Below are 20,908 nucleotides of genomic sequence, written 5' to 3' on the forward strand. Positions count from 1 at the left end.
TAACCCGGACCAGACAGCTCTAAAGGAGCTTTCAGTAGTGTTTCAGAAGAACCCTGGGCATGATTTGGAGGGTGGTGGAAATAAGGGATTCATGCTCAAAAACTGCATCACGTTTTTTTTCCTGCAGTTTAATATAGCGCTTTCTCGACTGAAGCTATTGGAGCGCTTTACTTGAGTGTCCCTGACTGGGCAAGAATGGCTTTCATGCAGAGGAGCATGCCAGCAGTGAACAGCATTTAATGCGAGGTGTGAGTGAGCACTTGTGCTGAATGGTTTTAGTTTCTCTTCTCTGCCGTTTTCTTCTCACTGCATGCACTGTCCAGGGCAATGTTAATAAAATAATCTCAGACCTGCCGTTGTTTGGGATCTGCGCTGAATCAGGTATGGTGACTTTGAACTTCGGGTGAATGGAGAGTAGAGCTTAGGAGGCACCGCTGGAACTCCCAGCCCAGCCTGTAGGTAGAGTGCCTGGCTCTGCTGTTCCACTCGTACACTTCTGTGTGTGCATGGTTCACAGCAGTGGGATGTGTGTCATTTCTCTCCTGCTTCACTTGTATTGTTTTTGGCCACTCCAGTACATGGCCTTGGCCGGTCTAGGAGTTAGTGCTCTTCATGCAAAGCATGGGTGCCGGCGCTCCTCCTGCCTCAGTGATCCAGTATTTCTTTAACCGTCCCCTAGCCTGATAAAAAGTAAAAACAAGCGCAGCACTTACCAGAAGAGCCCGAAACAAGACAGGCCCCACACAACGAGAACAGGTTGGATTTAAAGCATTCGGCTTGCACCAATTTGGATTTCCCATGCTGAATGTTTACGAATGATTCATTCTGCCCACCTCTACAATAGACCCAGCCCTGAGAAAAAAGTGCCGGTGCTCAGCTCCGGCACAAATTAAGCATTGGGGGCAGGGAATGTTTGCGCTAGTACCGAAGGAGCGCACTCTGCTTCACACGTGCTCCTGCAGGGGATCGTGCTCTACTGATACCTACACCCCCTGCTCTAACAGCAACAAAGATGGGCCCAGTGTGTGTTGGCCCAGAATTATAAGGTCTGGCGTTAGTGGACCCGATAACTCCAGGCCCAGAGAGATATGCAATTGTGATTAGAGGTATGTTATCCAGAGTTATCATCAACAATCGTCGCAATGGTGTTATATTCAAAGTAATTTAATAGTGAGTATATTAATATTAGCTAATTTTCCAATGTAACTGCTAATTTTGATTTGCCAAAGATTATTAGGCGGTAAAAGTGCCTGGTGAAGGAACTACGGTTAATGCACCGTGCCATTGTTTTCGCAATTCTGACTGTCCCAGTGTGGTGAAGCCCTCTTGTGCCCACTTTGGCTCTCCTCTTAGTTTTCCATTTTATACATTATTAGATGACTTTGTTTTAATCCTGTTCATTTTAGCCCTGTTACCTTTCACATTTTATTTTCATGATATGTTTCCAACACTGCAAATGCTGCTTGGTTTTAGAAAGCCTTTTGTCCTACGTAATCTGTACTCTTCCTTCAAGGATAGTAACATAGAACAAGATATCCTGGTACAGGTGTTGTCCACTCGGAGACAGCTTTCAACATTTAGACACAGCAGAGCTGTATCTCTTACACACTAGCTGTATTATATAAACAGTGCACTGTCCCTTTGTGGATCAGAGAGGACACTCCAGCCGCAATGGGCCTGGGTCAGATGTCGCGATTGACATGAAGCTCTGCCAATGCTGATCTTCCACGCTGATCCTGCAAAAAGGAACTGCAGATCCAACTCCAGACCAAGACACTCAGGTATGGGGTCTCTGGGCATTCTAAGAGAACTATTCTAAAATAACAGATGATGAACAGAATGCTGAACCAATCAAACATTCACCCCAGTCACAGATCTGGGTTAAATCCATTGTCTTTTGTGCACGCCATGCCAGTCCAGTTTAGACCCAGTCATATGTAAATCAGTCTTGACCCTGCTCCCCATGGGAACAGTCGAGCCCGAACTGCCAGGCCTGATCCACTCTGGACCAAAAACAGGCAGAAATTATTGCCATTATGCTCTCAGAGTAGGACCAAGGTTAGGTAGGAATACAGTTCTATAGAAATCAGACTGCCATGGTTGGATTGTTTATTCTCTTCACCATGTTCACAATACTGGATACTTTACTTTGTGTCAATTGCCTAATAATTACAGCACATTCTCTCTATGCTAAACTATGATTGTTTCAATAAATGTATTGAAAACTCTATTCATATTCTTCCTGTGTTTTACAAGAGCATGTATGAGTAAGCAACAAAAGGGGTAAGATATGTTTCAACGATTTCCTTGGGCATCTCAGTGTCATGTTCAAGGTTTGCCAAAACACCTTTCACCCTGGAAAGGTTAGGAGTGTGGGTGAGACACTTTCAGCAAGCCAGGAATTCGGATAACAGTTTATTGATGGTGTGTATGGACTCAGTCCCTCAGTCCTGTTGTCCTAATTCGCAGTACTACATTTTTTAGTGGGAACCTTATATACCAGGTCAGAATGGTGATATTGTGCTCAGTTTTACCAAGACAGCAAATAACTTTATTTTATACCTAGATAATAATGCCTCGGGAAAAACTAGTGTCTGAGTCCAATTTTCATTCAATTTTAATCAGGAATTAAGCGCAAAAAACTTGCTTTTACCGCCCTACTGAGAATGTGGCCAATACTATAGGCAAGAGCATTCAGTCCTGAAAGGCAAATTAAATCTTTTCTCCTCGAGTAGAGTTCATAAAAAAATTAATTGAGGAGCACGTTGGTAATTTTGGCAGCTCTCTAAGGTACAGCCGAGGCAGCTGCTTGAACTCAGCATGCCTGTGCTGATTATCTGTAGCAGTTATGTAGGAATTAATCAATATATGGGATGTCATTCTGTTCTGAATCTGGAGAACTTCAGGATTAGACGAGCGACTAGATGTAGTGCACACCACTCTGGTGCTATTTGATTAGTGATGAGTTAGTTTGTCTATTAGGACGGATATGCTGAGGAAAGCACACTGAAAAACAGTCAGTCTGAAAAGTTGTTCTGTGGAGTGCGCAGGCAGTACCTGTTGCTAACAAGTGGGAACACAGGTTGGTTGCCTCACGTTTCTCCCTTAAAATGGGGTTACTGTGCCTTCACTTTGTTCTGGCTTTCCCACTCTGAGAAAACAGAGTTCATTGGGTTTGTTTTCACAGCTGAGCAGCAGCTAGCCCGAGATAAATACAGTGAAATATGTTATTCATCTCTGAGCCACAAGCTGTTGGGGGCTTCTCTGGTGACCAGCGTTTTGGACTGGTGCCTAGGTTGCTACATTTCAGAGATTTCTTCACCAATCGGTCAGTCTTGCTATATGTTAATGCACACCCCACTTTGTAAACATAATTTATAAGGTTAAATAGACATTGTCGGTAAAGACCACCTGCTTAATGCACTACTGAAAGGGCCTGCACAAGGGTGATTTTCATCATGGGGGGGGGGGTGATGTTTATTGGTGTAGACCACATTTATGGCCCTCGCGTGTACGTTGTTTCTTTGCTAAGCAAGTTCACATTCTAGTTCACCGCACGCCTTACACAAACGTTTTTTTTTATTAATAACCGCACAGTGGGGTACCTTGTTCCTTGAAAGAAGTGATTTATGCCCAGTAGCCCGTTAAATACGGAAAAATTAACCGACATTTTCATCAGCAATTCATCATGCTACTGTTAATCATTTCAGTTGTTTGTCCTTGTTCTCGGTATAAATTCAGGTTTCTTCTTGTAGGCTCTTCAGCCCCGACTCTCACCCTGGCGACCCACTCAGCACCGGACAGAAATTGTATTTACCAATGTGAGAATTACAATCCAGGTTAATGTCGGATGCTTTGCAGCTGCCTCTGTGCTGGTGAAAGACAAACTGTCTATGCAGGCAAAAGTGCACTGCAAATGTGCGTATACAGAAGCTTCGAGAAACCAATAGGATGCTTCGCATGTCCCTGAACATGGAGGGATCAACGTTTGGTTGTATAGGATGTTGACCCTTCGTGGAACCTTAAATCAGCCGTTTCTGAACCATATAATAACGCTTCTAATTCACCAGAATTCCTCAGTCCCTATGGTGGCAATACCTATCATAGCTAAAGGAAATTTCATTTTCTTGGGTCTTTCCCTCCCACAAGACTTGACAAACGTATCTCCTGCAGGGTAATCACCAGAAGGACCCCCCAATTCATCTGAACCAAATGCAAAGAGGAAGCAGGTGAAAGATGCAGCGTGAGAACCTTCTAAGCCACAGGCCCTGCTTAATGAGGTAGAAGACAATCCTGGCAACAAAGAGAAGTGGCTTCCCATAACCAATATGGAGGAAGCTGGCTCTGTACATACTATACAAAAGTAAGGTATAGTGAGCACAGAGTCCAGTGGATCCCCAGTGGTATAGCAGAGGCTAAATCAGATAATCACTAACAGTTCTATTTGTGGTAGTGTGGTCGAGCAGTTACACTTATCAGGATGGTGTGTTGAGCATTTATTGTATTCACTCTGTCAAGACTGATGTCACACACTCAGACAGAATCCAGACCAATTAGGTAAGTATAAAAATAGAATACTTATGGTTTATTTATAGAACCAAGCAGGACTTGGTCGAGGTAAGTAATAAATACTTTCAAATGCACGACTGTCAAGGAAATGTAGTTGTTCTTGTAATTGTAACAGTTACAGCTTGATATCACTTTTCAGAATACTTGGCATTACACAGTAAATACTCTTTGATTACTTTCGGATTACGTTACAATAGCACTCACTTTTCCCCATACATTAGCAGTTCTACATAGAACACTTTCTAGACCCAAAATTTCATAACATGAGTCTCTTTGGGAGGAAAAATGGTTATTGAGCTCTGAGGTAAGTTTTGGAGGTTTCAGGGTAAGGACCCCAAGGTCCAAGTGGACTCTTTAGTTACACCACCAGCGGCATTGGGGTAGCCGGGTGCAGAGTGAAGGGGCCCAAAGTTAGCCTTTGGGTGGGGTCTGCTGGCAAGCAGGCCACTTGAGTTTGAAAGCAAAGCTCCCAAGGTTGCAGTCGAACCTGCAGGGGCCAATGACTGACACAAGAACTGCACCGCCAGGCACCGAGGCGGCCGGGTGCAGGAAGTAAAGCAGAACATTGCGGTCCCTTGGCTCTCAGTAGAGACAGTCAGTTTTGGAAAGCTGCAGGCTCGGTTAGGACTTCTTGGAGGTGACCCACGAGTGGGGAGGTGACTGGGGATCTGGGAGGATGCTTGGACACCGTTGGTTGGGCCACCCAAACCCAGGAAGGCGTTGATGGGCTGAGGTGTCTCAGGCGTCTGTTATCAGTCGCGGTCGGTGTCAGACAGACGCCGTCGTACTTCTTGGACTGCTTCGGTCAAGGGAACAGTTGTCATACTGCCTTCAGTCACGGTTGGGGGGACCCTTCAAGTTAAGGCTGCAGGTTTAGTTTTGAAGCTTGTGGGAGGTAAGGGGTCACTGGATCCCAAATTAGGATCGCCGGGGGACCTCTTTGGAGTATGAGGCCACTCGACCTGGGCCGTAACAGCCGGGTGCAGAATCAAGGAGTCCAGACTCTGACGGTTAGTCTTTGGTTCAAGCAAATCCGGTGCTCACGGGAGATAGTCTGTTAGTTGAGTGCAGCGCAATTCCTTCAGACTCAGGGGGTCTGCTGCTGCGGGACATGCCGGTTTCTTCGTGTAGGCAGGTCTTGGTTGGGACAGGCTGGTAGGGCTGGGCCAAGTCAGTTGGTGCCCTGTTTTTTCCTGGGTCAGCATGGCTCTTTGGTCCTTCTTTCTTCCTCGAATCTGGGGAGGCAAGGTTCCGGCTTGCCCCTAAAAACTAAATTTAGGGGTATTAAAGGGGTGTGTAGGTTGGGACCAATGGATTCCTTTCTTGGGGGTAGGTACACCCCCCTATTATGCCACCTTCCAGTGGGAGGAGGCATGAGCCTCTTACTAATTGAAGTGGGAGGGGATTGAGACGGGTACTTTAACTGACTTCCCTCACCTGAGGAGTGGGGTTGGCAACAATGGGCACACCTCTCTTCCTAACTTGGATTTCCCACAGATTCTCCCTTCCAAGTAGGGGTCAGAACCGGTGGGAGCCAGTTGCTGGGGCAGCAAAAGGCAGGGACAGCATCCAAAGGCAGCGGGCCTATGAAGCTTCCCCTTTCATGGAGGCATGGCACCTCTACCCACTGACGAATTCGGAGATCAGAAAGTTACAACTTTGAATCCGGGCAATGGAGACTCCATTTTCCATCGACCAGAAGGTCACTTAATTGAGTACAATATATTGTGTAACAGTAAATGACATCTACTATTAACAGCTCTAAGAATCAGTATTAAACTCTGTGTAAACAAGCGTAGACAAAGCTTATACAGGATCTATTCGATTTGTCAATGTCTTTTAGTCACGCTGTACAGCAGCGTGACTAAATATTAGAAAAAGAAAAAAGCCCTGTGAGAGAGCTATTAATGAACAAGTTACTTACCTTCGGTAACAATATATCAGTAAGAGACAGATTAGTTATGGATTCCTCACCTTAGAATTACCCCCAGGCGTCAGACTGGATCCAGAGAATTGTTTCCTCAGCAGTTCCTCTGCATGTTGATAGGTGGCGTCGGTCGGCTCCACATTCGTCGTTGGTATCATGGTAGCTTTAATGACGTCACGGTATCTACTTAGACGCCGCCCTTGCACGCTGACGTCAGTTCTTTACACAACATTCCATGCCAGAAGCGCAGAGCCATGCAAGACACTGACCACTGGTGCAAAAATACTAGGGCTTCTGACATGGAATGTCGTGTAAAGAACTGACCTCTGCTTCCGGTTGCGCAGACACGCTTCCGGTGACTGTCTTGCCATCACCCTCCGCTTCCTTAATGTTTACGTGTCCATCTAACATTGGAAGGGAAGTTTTATAGCTATCCTTTCATAAACGATCAGATTGCACATTACTGATTTGTAAGACACCAGAAATAAAGTCAGGTAGTGTGTTTTCTTTGTCTTTATTATACAAAACAAATAGACATTAGATGCCACAACAGTAGCATTAGTACCCGCCTCCCCCAAATTCAAAGAGTTATTACGATAAAACAATCTCCCACAACCTACCGACTATCAGAATGCAGAGTGTGGATTGGTTTTATTCTTGTTACAATTGTCGCTGCTTCAAACTCCTTGTGTGCTTACAAAAAACACAACCTCATGCGAAAGCTGCGTCTAGAGCTCACCCTGATATTACAGTTAACACAGCTTCTTTTTTGTTTTTGCATTACAAATCATGGGCACATTTTTAACTTTTTTTTTTACACTTCAGGGAATGCAGGCAGGCAGGCAGATAAGGAATTTTATCAAGCTCACACCTTCAGCCTCATTTGCCCCTTAATGGCCCACGTTTCCTGAGGATGGACTATGAGGAAGTCGCATGGCGTGTTTACAAAGCTTTCGGCCGCCCTTCAGCGGTCCCCAAACATTTGGCTATAATGCATGCCCCAGAAACAGTATGCAGTCATTGGGCTCAGTTCTCTAAAATGTTTTAATTATCACACATTTAAAGAAACACTGACTAAAAAGGAAAAAGACAATCGGGTTCTCAGCAAATGGTACTGTTTTGCAAGAGTTTCCTTGGAAAGCTTCAAATTTTGGATTTAGAATACCACTTGTTTGGTCACGTTAATTATGGGAACATACTATTCCACATAAAGAAAATATGAGTGATTTAAGAAGGAACACAGTTTAAGAACATCTAGAATGACTATTACCCTGGGAGCAGGCCAATTAAAAGTGCATCACCCTCAGCTGGATCCACCTTTTCTTAAAAAAAGGAGAAAAAAACCAAGATATTCAGAAAACTAGCACAACTCAGTGTGACTCTAAATAGTTTCAACAGAAGAGCAGTCTGAAATTAATGCAATCATGTTTTCTCTTAACATTTTAGCTGAATTATTCACGAGTGAAAAAGTAAACAAATCCACCTAGCTTGAGGTTAGCGGACTCGAAACAGTCAAATAAAAATATAACAAAAAAAAAATACTGATACATGGAAATAAAAACGAAAAAATAAAGGCTAGCAAATTCTGCTGACGTTGCTATCACTGACAGGTCAACATCATCCACCATTTTCAGCCCCGCACATCTTCACAGTGGTAAAATAATAAAATTAAAAAAAATACAAACAAATAATAAATTTGTACACGTAAACTTAACCTGCAGGTATCAAAATGATGTCATGGGGATAAAGGGAAGGCTATGCAAACCAGGCACAGCTCTACTACGCTCTGCACATGAGCAGTCCTCTTTATTTCACAACAGGCGCGCTTCATGATCAGAATACCCCCAGCCCTCACTCTGCCCTTTGGGACAGGGACAGGTTTTTTTTCGGCAATTGCAGAAAAAATTCTTGATTTTTGGAGACAATGCCCTCTCCAGATATATTTACCAAGGGCTACATGACATGCCTTGCAAACCTCCGCACCCTGGAAGATCTGAGAGCAACAAACACTTCTCTATTTTAACCATGAACAGGCGGCAATAAAATAGTCTGAATGCAGCTCAAACAAAGCCTTCATTCTTAATAAAAATATATTTCTTAAACAAATGTAGGTCATATGGAAAGCTTAAGAAATGGTTGCATGATTCCCAGTAACCCGCCACACCCACTCTAAGAACTACTCGTAAATGTGCCTCAACTTCAGCGTTCCCACTAAATGAAACAGCAGTTCTATAGGTCAGAACTGCGTACAACACGTTTCTACTGCTAAGAGAGGGTTCTAAACAGCTTGTTGGGGGAAAATTAGACCGCACTGCTGCTGCCCCAACATGTTAGAAGGAATTGCAGGGGCCACCACTGAACATACGATTGTGTCTAGGTACTGTAGGCCATCATATTGTGAAGAGTGCAACAAAAGGATTTATTAGACTGAGATTACAAAAAAATGAATGATTGGCAAATGGCAAATTATGAACATCTTTGTTCTTTAAAAATAAAAAACAAAAGGATATTTGCGCGATTGTGATTGACCTGGGTAGCTGATCGCTGAGGGACAGATGATGCTTTTAGAAGTGGCCGTACTCTGTGCAGGATTTGCAGATGGTTTATGGAACGCACTCCCAATGAACAATCAGCTGATGTGCAACCAGCGCCATTTCAGGAAAGTTGCCGCTACCTGGATGTTGAGCTTTTGGAAGTGGGATTAATCTGGACTTCACAGCACCCGACGGCCACTTTGACTTCACGTAAATCACCATCAGTTCACTTCTCCATCATCATCTATACCAGGGTACTCTGGATTTAAGTGCCCATTTTAATCTGATAAATCCTTTGCACCACATTGGATTTAAGCTCTGAGCCTCCTTTTCTAAAGTGGTTTGTGAAGCAAGCAGGAGGTGGACCGACAAATACATACATACACACACACACACACACACACAAAGCGACATTGTTTCTAAGTCACTCGCTGGTGCATCGTTCCTTTCGCGATCTCATGCATTAAGCAGGAGGGCAATCTTTTGATTTTATGCTGCGTCATCAATAGGATGTTTTGGTGAAACAAGGAAATTTCAATTCCCTACCCAAACTGCCGTCCCCCCAACCACCTAAGTGTTTTTTACCCAAGAGTCCAAACATTTAGTAACCTACACTCGCCATAAGAAACAAAATAAAAGTACAGCCTGGTGATGTCAACAAAATTGCTCTGGAACAGCAACTGCCATTGCTGGTTTTGTAGTAAAACGCATTATTGTTACTAAACTGCCCGAAAGCATCTGGTTCCCATAGCTCTAAGTAAACATAGGCCCGTGTGAATAGAATTGTTTTAATGCGTGGGTAGCCAAAGGTTTGAAATACCATTAAATCCCTTGATAAAGCCAAGCGAGAGATGGTCGAGGTGATGAAGCTGCTTTGGAGACCCCATGATCCGGAAAAAAACAATCACGCCTGGGTGAGCTGGCACTGCTACGTTAAAAGCTCTACAAAATTTAACTATTTCTGTCTGTTTCCTGAGCTGTTCCCTGCGTGACTTATCCAACAAAAAAAGGGGGAATCTAAATTAGCTAGATGTGATAATGTCTTATTTCAGAAGCTTTGTCCAAAATCTGCATGAGTACAATTTATTCTCTCTAAAATGAGGTCACGACTAAAAATAAAACGTCATCTGTGACGCACTTGATTCTTTTGGGAACATAGGTAACATGGCAAAGTGTACGTTTTCACAGACCGTCTACCAAAGCGGCCTCGCGCGAACCAACCTCCAATTACCAATAACTGGATAACATTTCTGGACCATTCGGCTAGTGGAGATTGGATTTATCTCGGGCCTGTGAAATGCAAATCCATGTTGGTCAAAACAAGCGGAGAAGACATTATCCTTTCCCCTGTGAAGCGCAGGTTAATGGCTGAATTCAATAAATAGGCTTCGTTATTTTGAAATCCTAGTGCATAGTCGGCGAGCGCAGGCGGTTAGTCCGTTTTCTTCTCGGGAAGCGGTTTGTCTTCCTGCTGCTCTTCATCGGATGGCTCGGCGGAGCTTCCTCGGTTTTCCTCCTCCTCCTCCTCTTCCTCGGGCTCCTCTTCGCTGCCCTCGTCCGTCAGTTCCTGCTCTCCAATCTCCTTCTTCTTCGTGACCTCAGAGCGGTCTTCGGTGTCTGCGGAGCAGATTCCGTAACACATGATGCTGATGACACCTAGCGGCAGACCGAAGAGAAAGCAGCCGAGCAGCGGCGAGCTCTTGAAAACAGACTGGAAAAGAGAACACAGAAAATAAGTCATACAGTGCTGCTGCTTTACAGAAGTGTGCCTCTAACAAGCAGCAATCTTTGACAAAACAATGTATTCACTATTTATTTTCAATAAAATTATTTGTTGTGACCATGTTCGGTCTTATTTTCATTCATTCATTATTCAATCTTTCACCATTCCATGCATTCATCCATTCCCCATTCCATCCACCCATCCATTGCCCTTTCTATCCATCCATTCATGCACCTATCGTCTATGAATGCATACACTCATATATTCTCCATTTAACTTACCCATTCATCAATATAGCCTTTCACCCATCAATTGATCCTGTTGTCTATGCATTCATCCATCCTCTCAGATTTCCATTTACTCTGCCATCTTTTCATCCACCCATCTACACTTCCTCTGATTTTCATTGACACTGCCATCCGTTCACCCACCCATTAATCCACCCACCCTTAGATTTCCATTTACTCTGCCATTCTTTTATCCACCATCCATCCCCTCAGATTTGTATTTACTCTGCCATCATTTTACCCACCCACCCATCCTCATGTATTGTCATCTCTTCATCTACCCATCCATCCTCACAGATTTCCTCTTTGCCAACCTCTCATCCACGTACCTCTCTATACTCTCATCCACTCACCCTCCCATCCTTTCACCCACTTATCCTTTTACCAACCCACCCTTTGATCCACTTATTTATCCATTCTTTCATCAAACCATCCTTTCCCCCACTCATGCATCCAATTGTCTACTCCTCTTTCCCTTTTTTTTTAAATCAACCTACCTTTCTTTCTTCCTTCCTTTTACCATTATTTATGATGTTTTATATAAGCCTGGGCAAAGCACTACGCCATGCTCGCGTAGTTTGCGAAGTTTGCGCTACTTCGCGAATTGCACGTAGCACAGTGCAAACACGCGTAGCGTAGCGGTCATTTTTTGCTTGCTCGCGGTCCTCAAGTGCAAGTCGGCGACCGCGAGCAAGCAAAATGACATCCCGGCGAGACTTTTTCCTCGTTCGTGATCAGCAACATCAAGTTGCCGATCGCGAGCGTGGAAAAGAAACCTCCTGGCGAGATTCTCAACGCGGGGAGGTCAGGTTTCTCATTGCGAGTGGTCGCATCAGCTTGCGACCGCTCGCGATGAGAAACTACTAGTCCGCGTTGAGAAAGCTGCCGCTCGAGTAAAAATCTACTCGAGCGGCAGAAAACTACAGCTCGCACTGTGCAAGATGCCGTTTTCAATGATTGCACAGTGCGGACAAGCATCCAGCACTGTGCAATCATTGAAAACGGCATCTTGCACAGTGCGAACAGGGTACTACGCAGTTCGCGAAGTGCTACGCGTAGCTCGCGTAGTGTGGAGTGCACTTTGCGTAGCGCTACTTCGTGAACTACGCCCAGGGTTAGTTTTATATGCCAAGTTGCAAATAAAAGTAGCCCATAAAGAACACAACCCACGCTGTAGCTGTTAAAACACGACCCACTACCTCTGATTTCATGGCGTGTTCCCCAACTGGCTGTCAGGTTATATTGAGTTAGGCCCTGGTCAAATTAGGGCAGATGGACCATCACTAGATTTCCCTGTCTGTAGATGTAACCACCTGGGGTTGTATTGCAAATATGGAGCATTTTTGTTGTTTGCGCCATGGCACAACTTTCAAATGGTGCACCATGCGCAAACAAGGAAAGTGCACCCAGGGGTCACTCAAAGTGGGTGCACATGCCAGCTGTGCCCCGGGGTCACAGTGTATAATACAAGCCCAGACGTTTAAAAGGTGGAAATCTTCTCTTTTAGAAATGCTCCTACTTTGAGAGCAGATGTCCCACTTACATAGGAGTCAGAAGGAGGCGAAGAATTGGAAATCTAGAACAGATAATATTTACATGACTATTCAAATGAGAAACATTGATGCAAATTATTATTCCACTAGTATTAAGGAACAAGTCACTTACTTTCAGTAATGGCTTATCTGGTAGAGACTATCTAGCAGCAGATTCTTTACCTTAAAATTATCCCCAGGCGTCAGACTGGAATCAGAACATTTTCCTGAGCAGTACCCCTGCGTGCCAGTAGGTGGCGTCAATCGACTCCGCATGGCCTCAGAGTCGTCATCCGCGCCAGATGGGATGTGTGTGGGGTCTAAATAGGCACCACCACAACCAAGTCAGTTTCTTTATGCGACATCCCACACCAGGAGCACGGAGCCACGAAGAACACTGACCACTGATGTGTAAAACTAGGGCCCTGAAAATGAGCCCCTTAGAAATCTGTAGCAGGGTGGGGAGGATGGGTGGGTCAGTAAGGAATCTGCAGCTAGATAGTCTCTGCCAAATAAGGTGATTCCAAAGGTAAGTAACTTGTTCATCTGATAGAGACTTCCAACTGCAGATTCCTTACCTTAGAATAGATACCCAAGTAATACCTCTCCAGAGATGAGACAGCGAAACAATTTCATACCAAAACGTCCTGCAGGATAGAACTGACAAAGTGCCCGTCCTAAATACTGACTGTCCTGGCAGTTGTGTATTGTGAAGGAATGCAGAGAAGCCCACGTTGCTGCCTGGCAGATGTCCAGGACCGGGACCCCACGTGCTAATGCAGTGGTCGCAGCCATGGATCTGGTGGAATGAGCAAGCATGCCTTCGGAAGCTTGCTTCTTGGGCAAAGCGTAGCACATTTTAATGCAGAGCACGATCCATCATGAGATGGTATGCTTCTGCGCGGCCTTTGCATTCTTCGCTCCGACATTCTCCACGAAGAGTTAGTCATCCACCCAGAATTCTCTTGTGCGGTCAAGGTAGAAAGACAACGCTCTTTTTGGGCCCAGTCAGTGAAACTGCTTTTCCTATTTGGAGGGATGTGGTGGAGCATAAAAAGCAGGCTGAGTGATGGACTGGCCTACATTAAAACTAATTACGCCTTTTGGTAGAAAGGAGGTTCTAGGGTGTAGGACCAGTTTGTCTGAGGAGATATTCAGATATGGAGGCTTGGAAGTCTGAAGCTCACTGACCCTCAGGGCTGTTGTTATTGCCACCAGGAAGACCGTCTTGATGGCAAGGAGCCTGACAGGACAGTTGTGCAAGGACTCAAAGGGAGTGCACATCAGGACGAGCTTAAGGTCCCACTGAGGCACGATACAGGGAGGAGGGAACATATGTTGCAAACCTTTCAAGAACCTATGTACAGTAGGGGATTAGAAGGATGGCTGGTCAGGCAACCGTGGAAAGGCTGAGATAGCTGAAAAATAAGGTTCCCAGAGAAGGGCCCAGCTGGGTAAGGCAAAGAATAAAGAGAAGATCCAGAGAAAGGGGAGCAGAAAGGGGTTCAATCTATTTTTCTGCACACCATGCCACATACTTGCCCCAATGGCAAGCGTGTACCATTTTGGTGCAGCAACTCCTGGCTTCCAGAAGATTACAGAATTTCGCTAGAAGGTCAAAAGCTGTCAACTGTCGCCGCTCAATCTTCATGCAAGAAGGTTGAGCGTTGACAGGTTCAGGTGGAGAACCCTCCCCTTCTGCTGCGACAGAAGATCCTCCCAAAGCGTCAACCTGATCGAAGGACCGATGACCAATGGCCATGCTTAACAGCTCAGGATACCAAACTCTCAGAACACAGACCAGCGCCACAAGGATGACCCGGCTGAGAACTCAGGGCAGGAGTGGTATGGGCAGATCTAACCAAGGCTCTCTCTACTGCTGCAAGAGACCTTGCACCACCTCCTGATAGAGATGCCATTCGTGATCCGCAAGGCATCTTTGGCTGTGTTTATCCGCCCTGGCGTTCAGAGAGCCCACCAGGTGTTATACCACCAGGGAAATGCCCTGAAGTTCAATATATGTCCAGAGACGCAGGGCGTATTGACAAAGGGTCCACGACTCCTCCCAATCCCAGTTTATTGCAATACCAAATGGTGGTGGTGTGGTCTGTGAACACCTGCACGAGTCTTCACTTGATGGAGGGTACAAAGGCTTTTAATGACAGCCGGATCGCCCAGAGCACCCATCCCAGGGGTGGCGCAGCTGTCACCACTGTCGGATTTGGTTGGGGAAGGGAGAAGAGTCTGCCGCTGAGCCACATGCGGTTCATTAACAACCACTGCAGATCTTTTGAAGATCTCTTTGAGATCTGGACCATGTTGAAGAGATATCCCTGATGCTGCGCCCACTGGAGGTCCCACTGCAGAGCCTGCATATGCCAGTGGGCATGTGTCACAAGAATGTAGGAATGAATGCAGGAAGTCATGAGGCCCAGCAGTCTCACCAAAATCCAGGATAGAGGCTGAAACATCTTTATCACAGCTTGAATATCCTGGACTCGCCATTCGGAGGATAGGCCCGAAATTGTACTGTGTCCAGAACAGCTCTGATGAAGGACAGCATCTGAGAGGGAATCAGGAGTGAGTTTGCCACGTTGATAGTGAACCCCAGCGAATGTAGGAAGTCTGCCTTATCCTGGAGTTGGTAGACAGTCTGGGGTGAACCCAATTCAACAGCCAGTCGTCGAGAAAATGGGAAGGCTGGCAACCCTGATCTCCGCAGATGAGCTGCTAAAAGGGACCACAGCAAACTGAAAGTGCTTGTTGCCCACTGTGAACAGCAGGTAACATCTGTGGGCAGGCAGGACGGGGATGTGAAAATATGCATCTTGCAAGTCCAATGCTACCATCCAGTCTCCCGGGACCAGAACAGACAGGACCTGAACAAGCGTGAGCATTTTGAACTTCTTCCTGAGGAAATAATTGAGAGGACGCAGGTCTAGGATAGGCTGAAGGCCACCATCCTTCTTGGGCACCAGGAAGTAGCGGGAATAGGAACCACAACCTTCTTCTGGCGTGGCACCATCTCTATGGTTTCTTTAGCCAAGAGAGCCGTCACTTCCTGTTGGACCTCTCTGAACCTGAAGCAAGCAGGTGGCATGGGTGGAGGTGTAGACTCAAAGGGCAGGAGTAGCCCCTCTGGACTATCTGCAGAACCCATCCGTCTTATGTTCTGGATCTCCAAACGGGCAGGTGATGGCATATCTTGCCACCCACTGGGTGCGCATGATGGTAAGATGGCAAGCTATAAAGGTTTGGAGGCTGTGCCTGCTGGGTGGAGGGGGACTGGCCAGACCTCTGGCTGCCCGACCCACGAGGACTGTCGGTACCGCACCCTTGGCCACTTAGAGGCTGGCAAGCCGGAGGGTATAGATTAGGCTAGAAGCCCCTTCTGTGGCCATGAAAGGAGAGAAAGGTGGACTGGGGTGGCAATGGACCATGGAAAGGCCCATGGACATGGCCATAGCCCTGCTATCCTTAAAGCGCTCCAGCACTGAATCAGTCTTGTCTCCAAAGACACAGGAACCATAAATGTGCAGGTCTTTAAGTGTTAATGAAAAACCAGTTGTCCTCAACCAGGTGTGGTGCTGTAGGGCTACTGTCCAGAAACTGCTTGGCCCAGAGAGTGAGGTTGTATCCAGTCCACAACGGATCGTGAACTTAGCTGCATCTCTCCTGTCGGCAACAGCCTGGGAGAGTATGGTCCAGGCCTCCTTCAGAACCATGGGAAGCACCTGCGGAACCAGATTCCCTAAAGCATGGGAATAACGACAGTAAAGGCACAGGGTGTTCAGAGACAACAGTGCCAGGCTGGTGGAAGAAAATATCTTCTGCCCTAAAGCATACAGCCTATTGGATTCCCTATCCAGTGGGGCGGTAGGGAATGCACCAGAGTTTACATTGGAGGTAGAGGCCTGGACCACCAAGTTCTCTGGGATAGGGTGTTGTGTGAGGAAATTTGGGGTCACCTGGGGCGGGCGGTGGTGGCAGGCATTCGTCCTGTTCACAGGAGTCCCTGCGCTGGCAGTGGACCAGGTTTCCCAGGCAGGAAGACAGTAAGGGCTTCATTGAAAGGGAGAAGCGGTACTGGTGAAAGGGCTGGGGGGGGGGGGGGGGGGTTTCACTCCCGGCTGAAGCACCTCAGTCAAGACGATCATCTGGACTGCCACTGAGGGTGGGCTAAGGTCCAAGAACTAGGCCATCTTCCTCACCACAATTGCAATGGTCACCCCCTCCTCCATAGCCACAGTAGTGGGAGAAAGCATGCCAGTATCTGGAGAAGTGTCCAGCACACTGGCCTCCACCATGTCCTCACACCAGTCCATGTGTGGGTCTAAATGCTGGTATTCCTCAGGGTCCAGCAACCCCTCCCAATACTCCCAGAGTCCTAGCCCATAGGAATAGGGTTCAGGCTCCTACCCGGAAGGCATGGCTCCAGTAGGCGTTGGACAACACCTCTCCAGCTCTGTGTCTGAGTCAGGGATCAGAATGGGACGGCGATGGCAGGGGGCGCCGGAAATATCGGGACCGGCGACGGGGCAGGTTGAGGTGGGACAACCATCGCCTGGGTAGTTCGAAGTGATACAACTGGCACCGGTCCGGATTCATCCGTGTATCCACAGGCCAGAGTGACACCGGAGTCGCTGGCTCGGAACCAATAGTGGCTCCTTCTGAGCACGCCGTGCTGACGGCACGCCTGCGGTCACAGGCCACCCAAATGTAAGACTAATGGTTTAATAAAACACTCAGAGTTGAGGAGGGGTCGCTCTCGCTCCCAGAAACTTAGGAAAGCGTTGAGCCGACCCAGGCGCTGGGTCAACCACGGAGTCAGGCCTCAAATGCCTACGCTCCTTCGTCTTATCAGCTGATGGACAAGCAGAGTCCTCTTCAATATCCTGCTTTAAGCCAGTCTTCCTACTTGACCTCCCTGCCACATCAGAAGAAGAAAATTTAAACTTTCGTAAAATATAAAAAAAAGTACAGTCAAAAGGAGACTGAAGGGGTAATCTCTCTTCGGGTCTGCTGTAACAGTCGCCGAAAGAAAAGAACTGACAGTGCACTGGGGTGGTGCCTATACAGGCACTGCGCAGGTCACATCAGGCGCAGACGACGCCATGAGGAGTCGGTCGAAGCCACCTGCCACAACGCAGGGGAACTTCTCACGAAAATATTCCAGATCCAGTCTGGTGCCAGGGGACAATTTTAAGGTAAGGAATCTGCGACTAGAAGTCTATCAGATTTGACACACATTCATTTATACAAGTAACCTTTTTTGTCTCTTCACTTGGATTTTTTTTTCATTGTTGACTATTTTCAACCCATCCAAAAATAATGAGGGACGCTCCTATGTCTTTCCCACCCCCAAGGCACTTTTACCTTCCATAAGATTAAATTTGCATGCACTGCCACAGTAGCAAACTAGAAGAAAGATATGCGTTTTTGGGCGTTTTCTTATTTTTGGCAGTTGCCTTTAATTTTAGCAATTGATAACATTAATAGTAGCCTTGTCCTTCACTGCACTAAGGGAGGGGGAACAACAAATATTTATACTGGAAGCATTAAAGATCTGTCTTTAAAAAGTCAATGGAAGGAAATTGCATAGAAATCTTGTTGACCAATCCTAGAGCAAGGATCTGTCAAGGAAACATTAACTCCAGGCAATTCCATATGCACAGTGTGTCTGTCTGGAGATACACTGTGAAACAAAGAGGGTTGCATGGGAGGGCCCAAGTCCCTATTTGACAACCTAAGGTTCAATCAGTATCCACTGGTGTTTGAAGGAGTGGATAAATGCAGTTCTCTTGCATGTCTCTCAAGGCAGCTAGCTAGATGATATGGCATAAACCCCAATCCCATTTTTTCAACGCCAGGTAGAATGGACCACAAGTCTGTCCAATTCGTTCCATCTGAAATTCAGCGTATATGCAGGAAGACAATAAGGAAAGCAAGCACTAAAAGGGAGCACCAGGTCAAAGAAGGGGCAAGGGCTTTGACATAAACATCCATCCTATGTGTGGCCGGAAAAAAAAAAAAATATATAAAAAAAAAAATAAAAAATAAAAAAAATCGCTCCGTGGTACAGTGTCAGGGAAGGTAAAGATTAGCAGATGCTTCTAAGATGGTTAAGTGAAATACTTGGGCTGAAAAACAGACAGACGAGGGGAAATCTGAAAATCCAGTCATACAACTAATGACACGCATACTTGCATTTGAAGCATAGGTGAGCTGTCACTACTCCAACAACGCAATGAGTTGGCCTATGAATTTGTAGCACTGGATGGAAAAGTTCCAAACTTCTAACTTATGAGGCACCTCGAGCAAAAGCACTGGCTTTAGAATACCATTGAAAACAGCTAAAAAGGACTCCCGTTCACCAATCTCAGTGTTTGGTTCTAGAAAATCAATCAAGCGTACGGATGTGTAAAATGATACAGAGTAACCAATGGAGGAATTTGAAAAAGTTTTGGTCTAGTTAAACAAATAGAGACTGACCTAGGGGGGTATAACAGAAACCCAGGAAGCTACTCCTCTGTACCCAGAGAGAGCCTCCACCCACACTTAAATCTAGTCTGATTTCTGTACCAGTAATCCGCATAGCACCTGTAGTGTGCAACCATGTGGTGATTATTATCTCGTGTGGTATCTTCATTTTGGTTTGCTTAAAGTACTTCCCTTTTTATTAAAGGAAAAGCAGTGCACCTATGACTTTTTGTGCATGCTGTTTGACTGTTTCAGGTCCAAGTCTTTACACCCCCCCCCCCCCATTACCTCCCTGAGAAGCCTTTGACTGCTCGCGCTCAATACAGTAAGAGTTAAGTACACAAAGGGTGTACTTGTTTCACTCTTTATCAGTGCTTTGTAAAAGCAACTGGTTGTGATACAGATTCAGGAACAAGGCTGCAGTAGCTTCTTTCTTCCTGGTTCAAACGAGTCTTGGATTTTTAGAGGTAGAGATTTGTTTGACAATTTTTATAAGGAGATGCAAGCTACAATTCATTGTAAGATTGAGGGAACTATTCACCGAGTAATTCACACATGTAATTAACTCTTACACTTTTGAGCAACTTTTCGGCTTTGGGCTGTTCACAAAAAAAGTGTAGAGACACTCAAAAGTGTAGACTTGCATGTCTCCACCCCATGGAACAGAGAGTAGAACCAGCTTTAACGGTGTGTGACTACTGCCAAAAAGAAACAGTAACAAGTCCAGTACCACACATGGCCAAACACTTGTACTGCAATATCCTCCCATAGACAATAATGGAGGTAGGGACTTAAAATAATACCCATAGGAACTAATGTTAAATTAATTTAAATTATTAAATTGTCCTTGTGAGGGTGTTTGCTGGCAGTGCCTGCCCCATTGCCTTTTCCTGATGGTAGTTTCAGGAACAAGGGAAAGGGCCCTAAAGGTAGTGAGAAGCTTAGTGGTAACCTGAAGTCAGGAACATCGAACCCCAGAGTGAGTCAGAGTAGCACGTGTACAATTTTGTTTTGCTGTTACATTAAAGTACTTCTCTTTTTTTGAGGCATGCACTGTGATGGACAGTGAATTATTGTGACTGTTGATGGACTGTTGAATTTGGAGTCGTTGTCTCCCACAGTACCTCTCTGAGAAGCCTTAGACTGCATGCATGCCTTTGCTAACCTAGAAGTGAAGTGCAGGAGTGTACTTGGAACAGTTTACAGAGCCATAGTAGAATGGGCCCCAGGTTACAAGATGCAAACAAACCCAATCTCCATTTTTGTAACCCATTAGCCCCTACTACCCTGTGGACCCCCAAATGTGGCCTAACATTATAGAAATATCTCATGAAGACAAAGATGGGCTGCTTCTACTGCCATTCATTGTCCAAGGTACAGACAGGAGACCAAACCGCAGCAACACATACTAGTAAGGAGTATTTCCCAATAAAAATAAAGCAATCTTTTGTGTTCCTTTGCTATTAGGATGTGAAAATACACACACTTCCAGCTGATCTATCATCCAGTTCCCTTTCCTGGGATGAGGAAAGATTTGATAAAGCAGTAGCAGGCAGATTATTCCCATTTGTTGCCAAAATGAAGGTATAAGATTGGTTTAAAGTCCGCCGGTGGATGTTTCTTTGTTATGAGGGAGTATCTTGAATGAATGCCTTTCCCCTTTGATGACGGTGACAAAACCTACTGTTCTCTTACTAAATTGTGAGGATATTACTTTGCGCACTTCGGTTGGGGAACATTTTGATACAGAGGCTGGTAGAACTGTAGGAGGTGGGGCTTGGATAGGAGTTCATCCATCTCGTCCAAAACAAAGCAGCCAGCAGTTGAATAAAACGTTTTGCCGCTCTTTTAGATGT

The 20,908-nt window shown here is 45.7% G+C and overlaps 1 protein-coding gene across 1 annotated transcript in view; it reads right to left on the minus strand.

Annotated features, from left to right (window-relative positions):
* Positions 1-6,994: 6,994 nt before the first annotated feature.
* Positions 6,995-20,908, minus strand: part of TMX3 (thioredoxin related transmembrane protein 3) — a 258,760-nt gene continuing 244,846 nt past the window's right edge. The window contains exon 16 of the mRNA XM_085605893.1: positions 6,995-10,741. Within this exon, the coding sequence (XP_085462019.1) occupies positions 10,463-10,741 (279 nt within the window). The 3' untranslated portion in view covers positions 6,995-10,462. The remainder of the gene's footprint in view (positions 10,742-20,908) is intronic.

This window comes from Triturus cristatus, chromosome 5_1, assembly GCF_964204655.1.
Source record: "Triturus cristatus chromosome 5_1, aTriCri1.1, whole genome shotgun sequence".
Taxonomy (NCBI): Eukaryota; Metazoa; Chordata; class Amphibia; order Caudata; family Salamandridae; genus Triturus; species Triturus cristatus.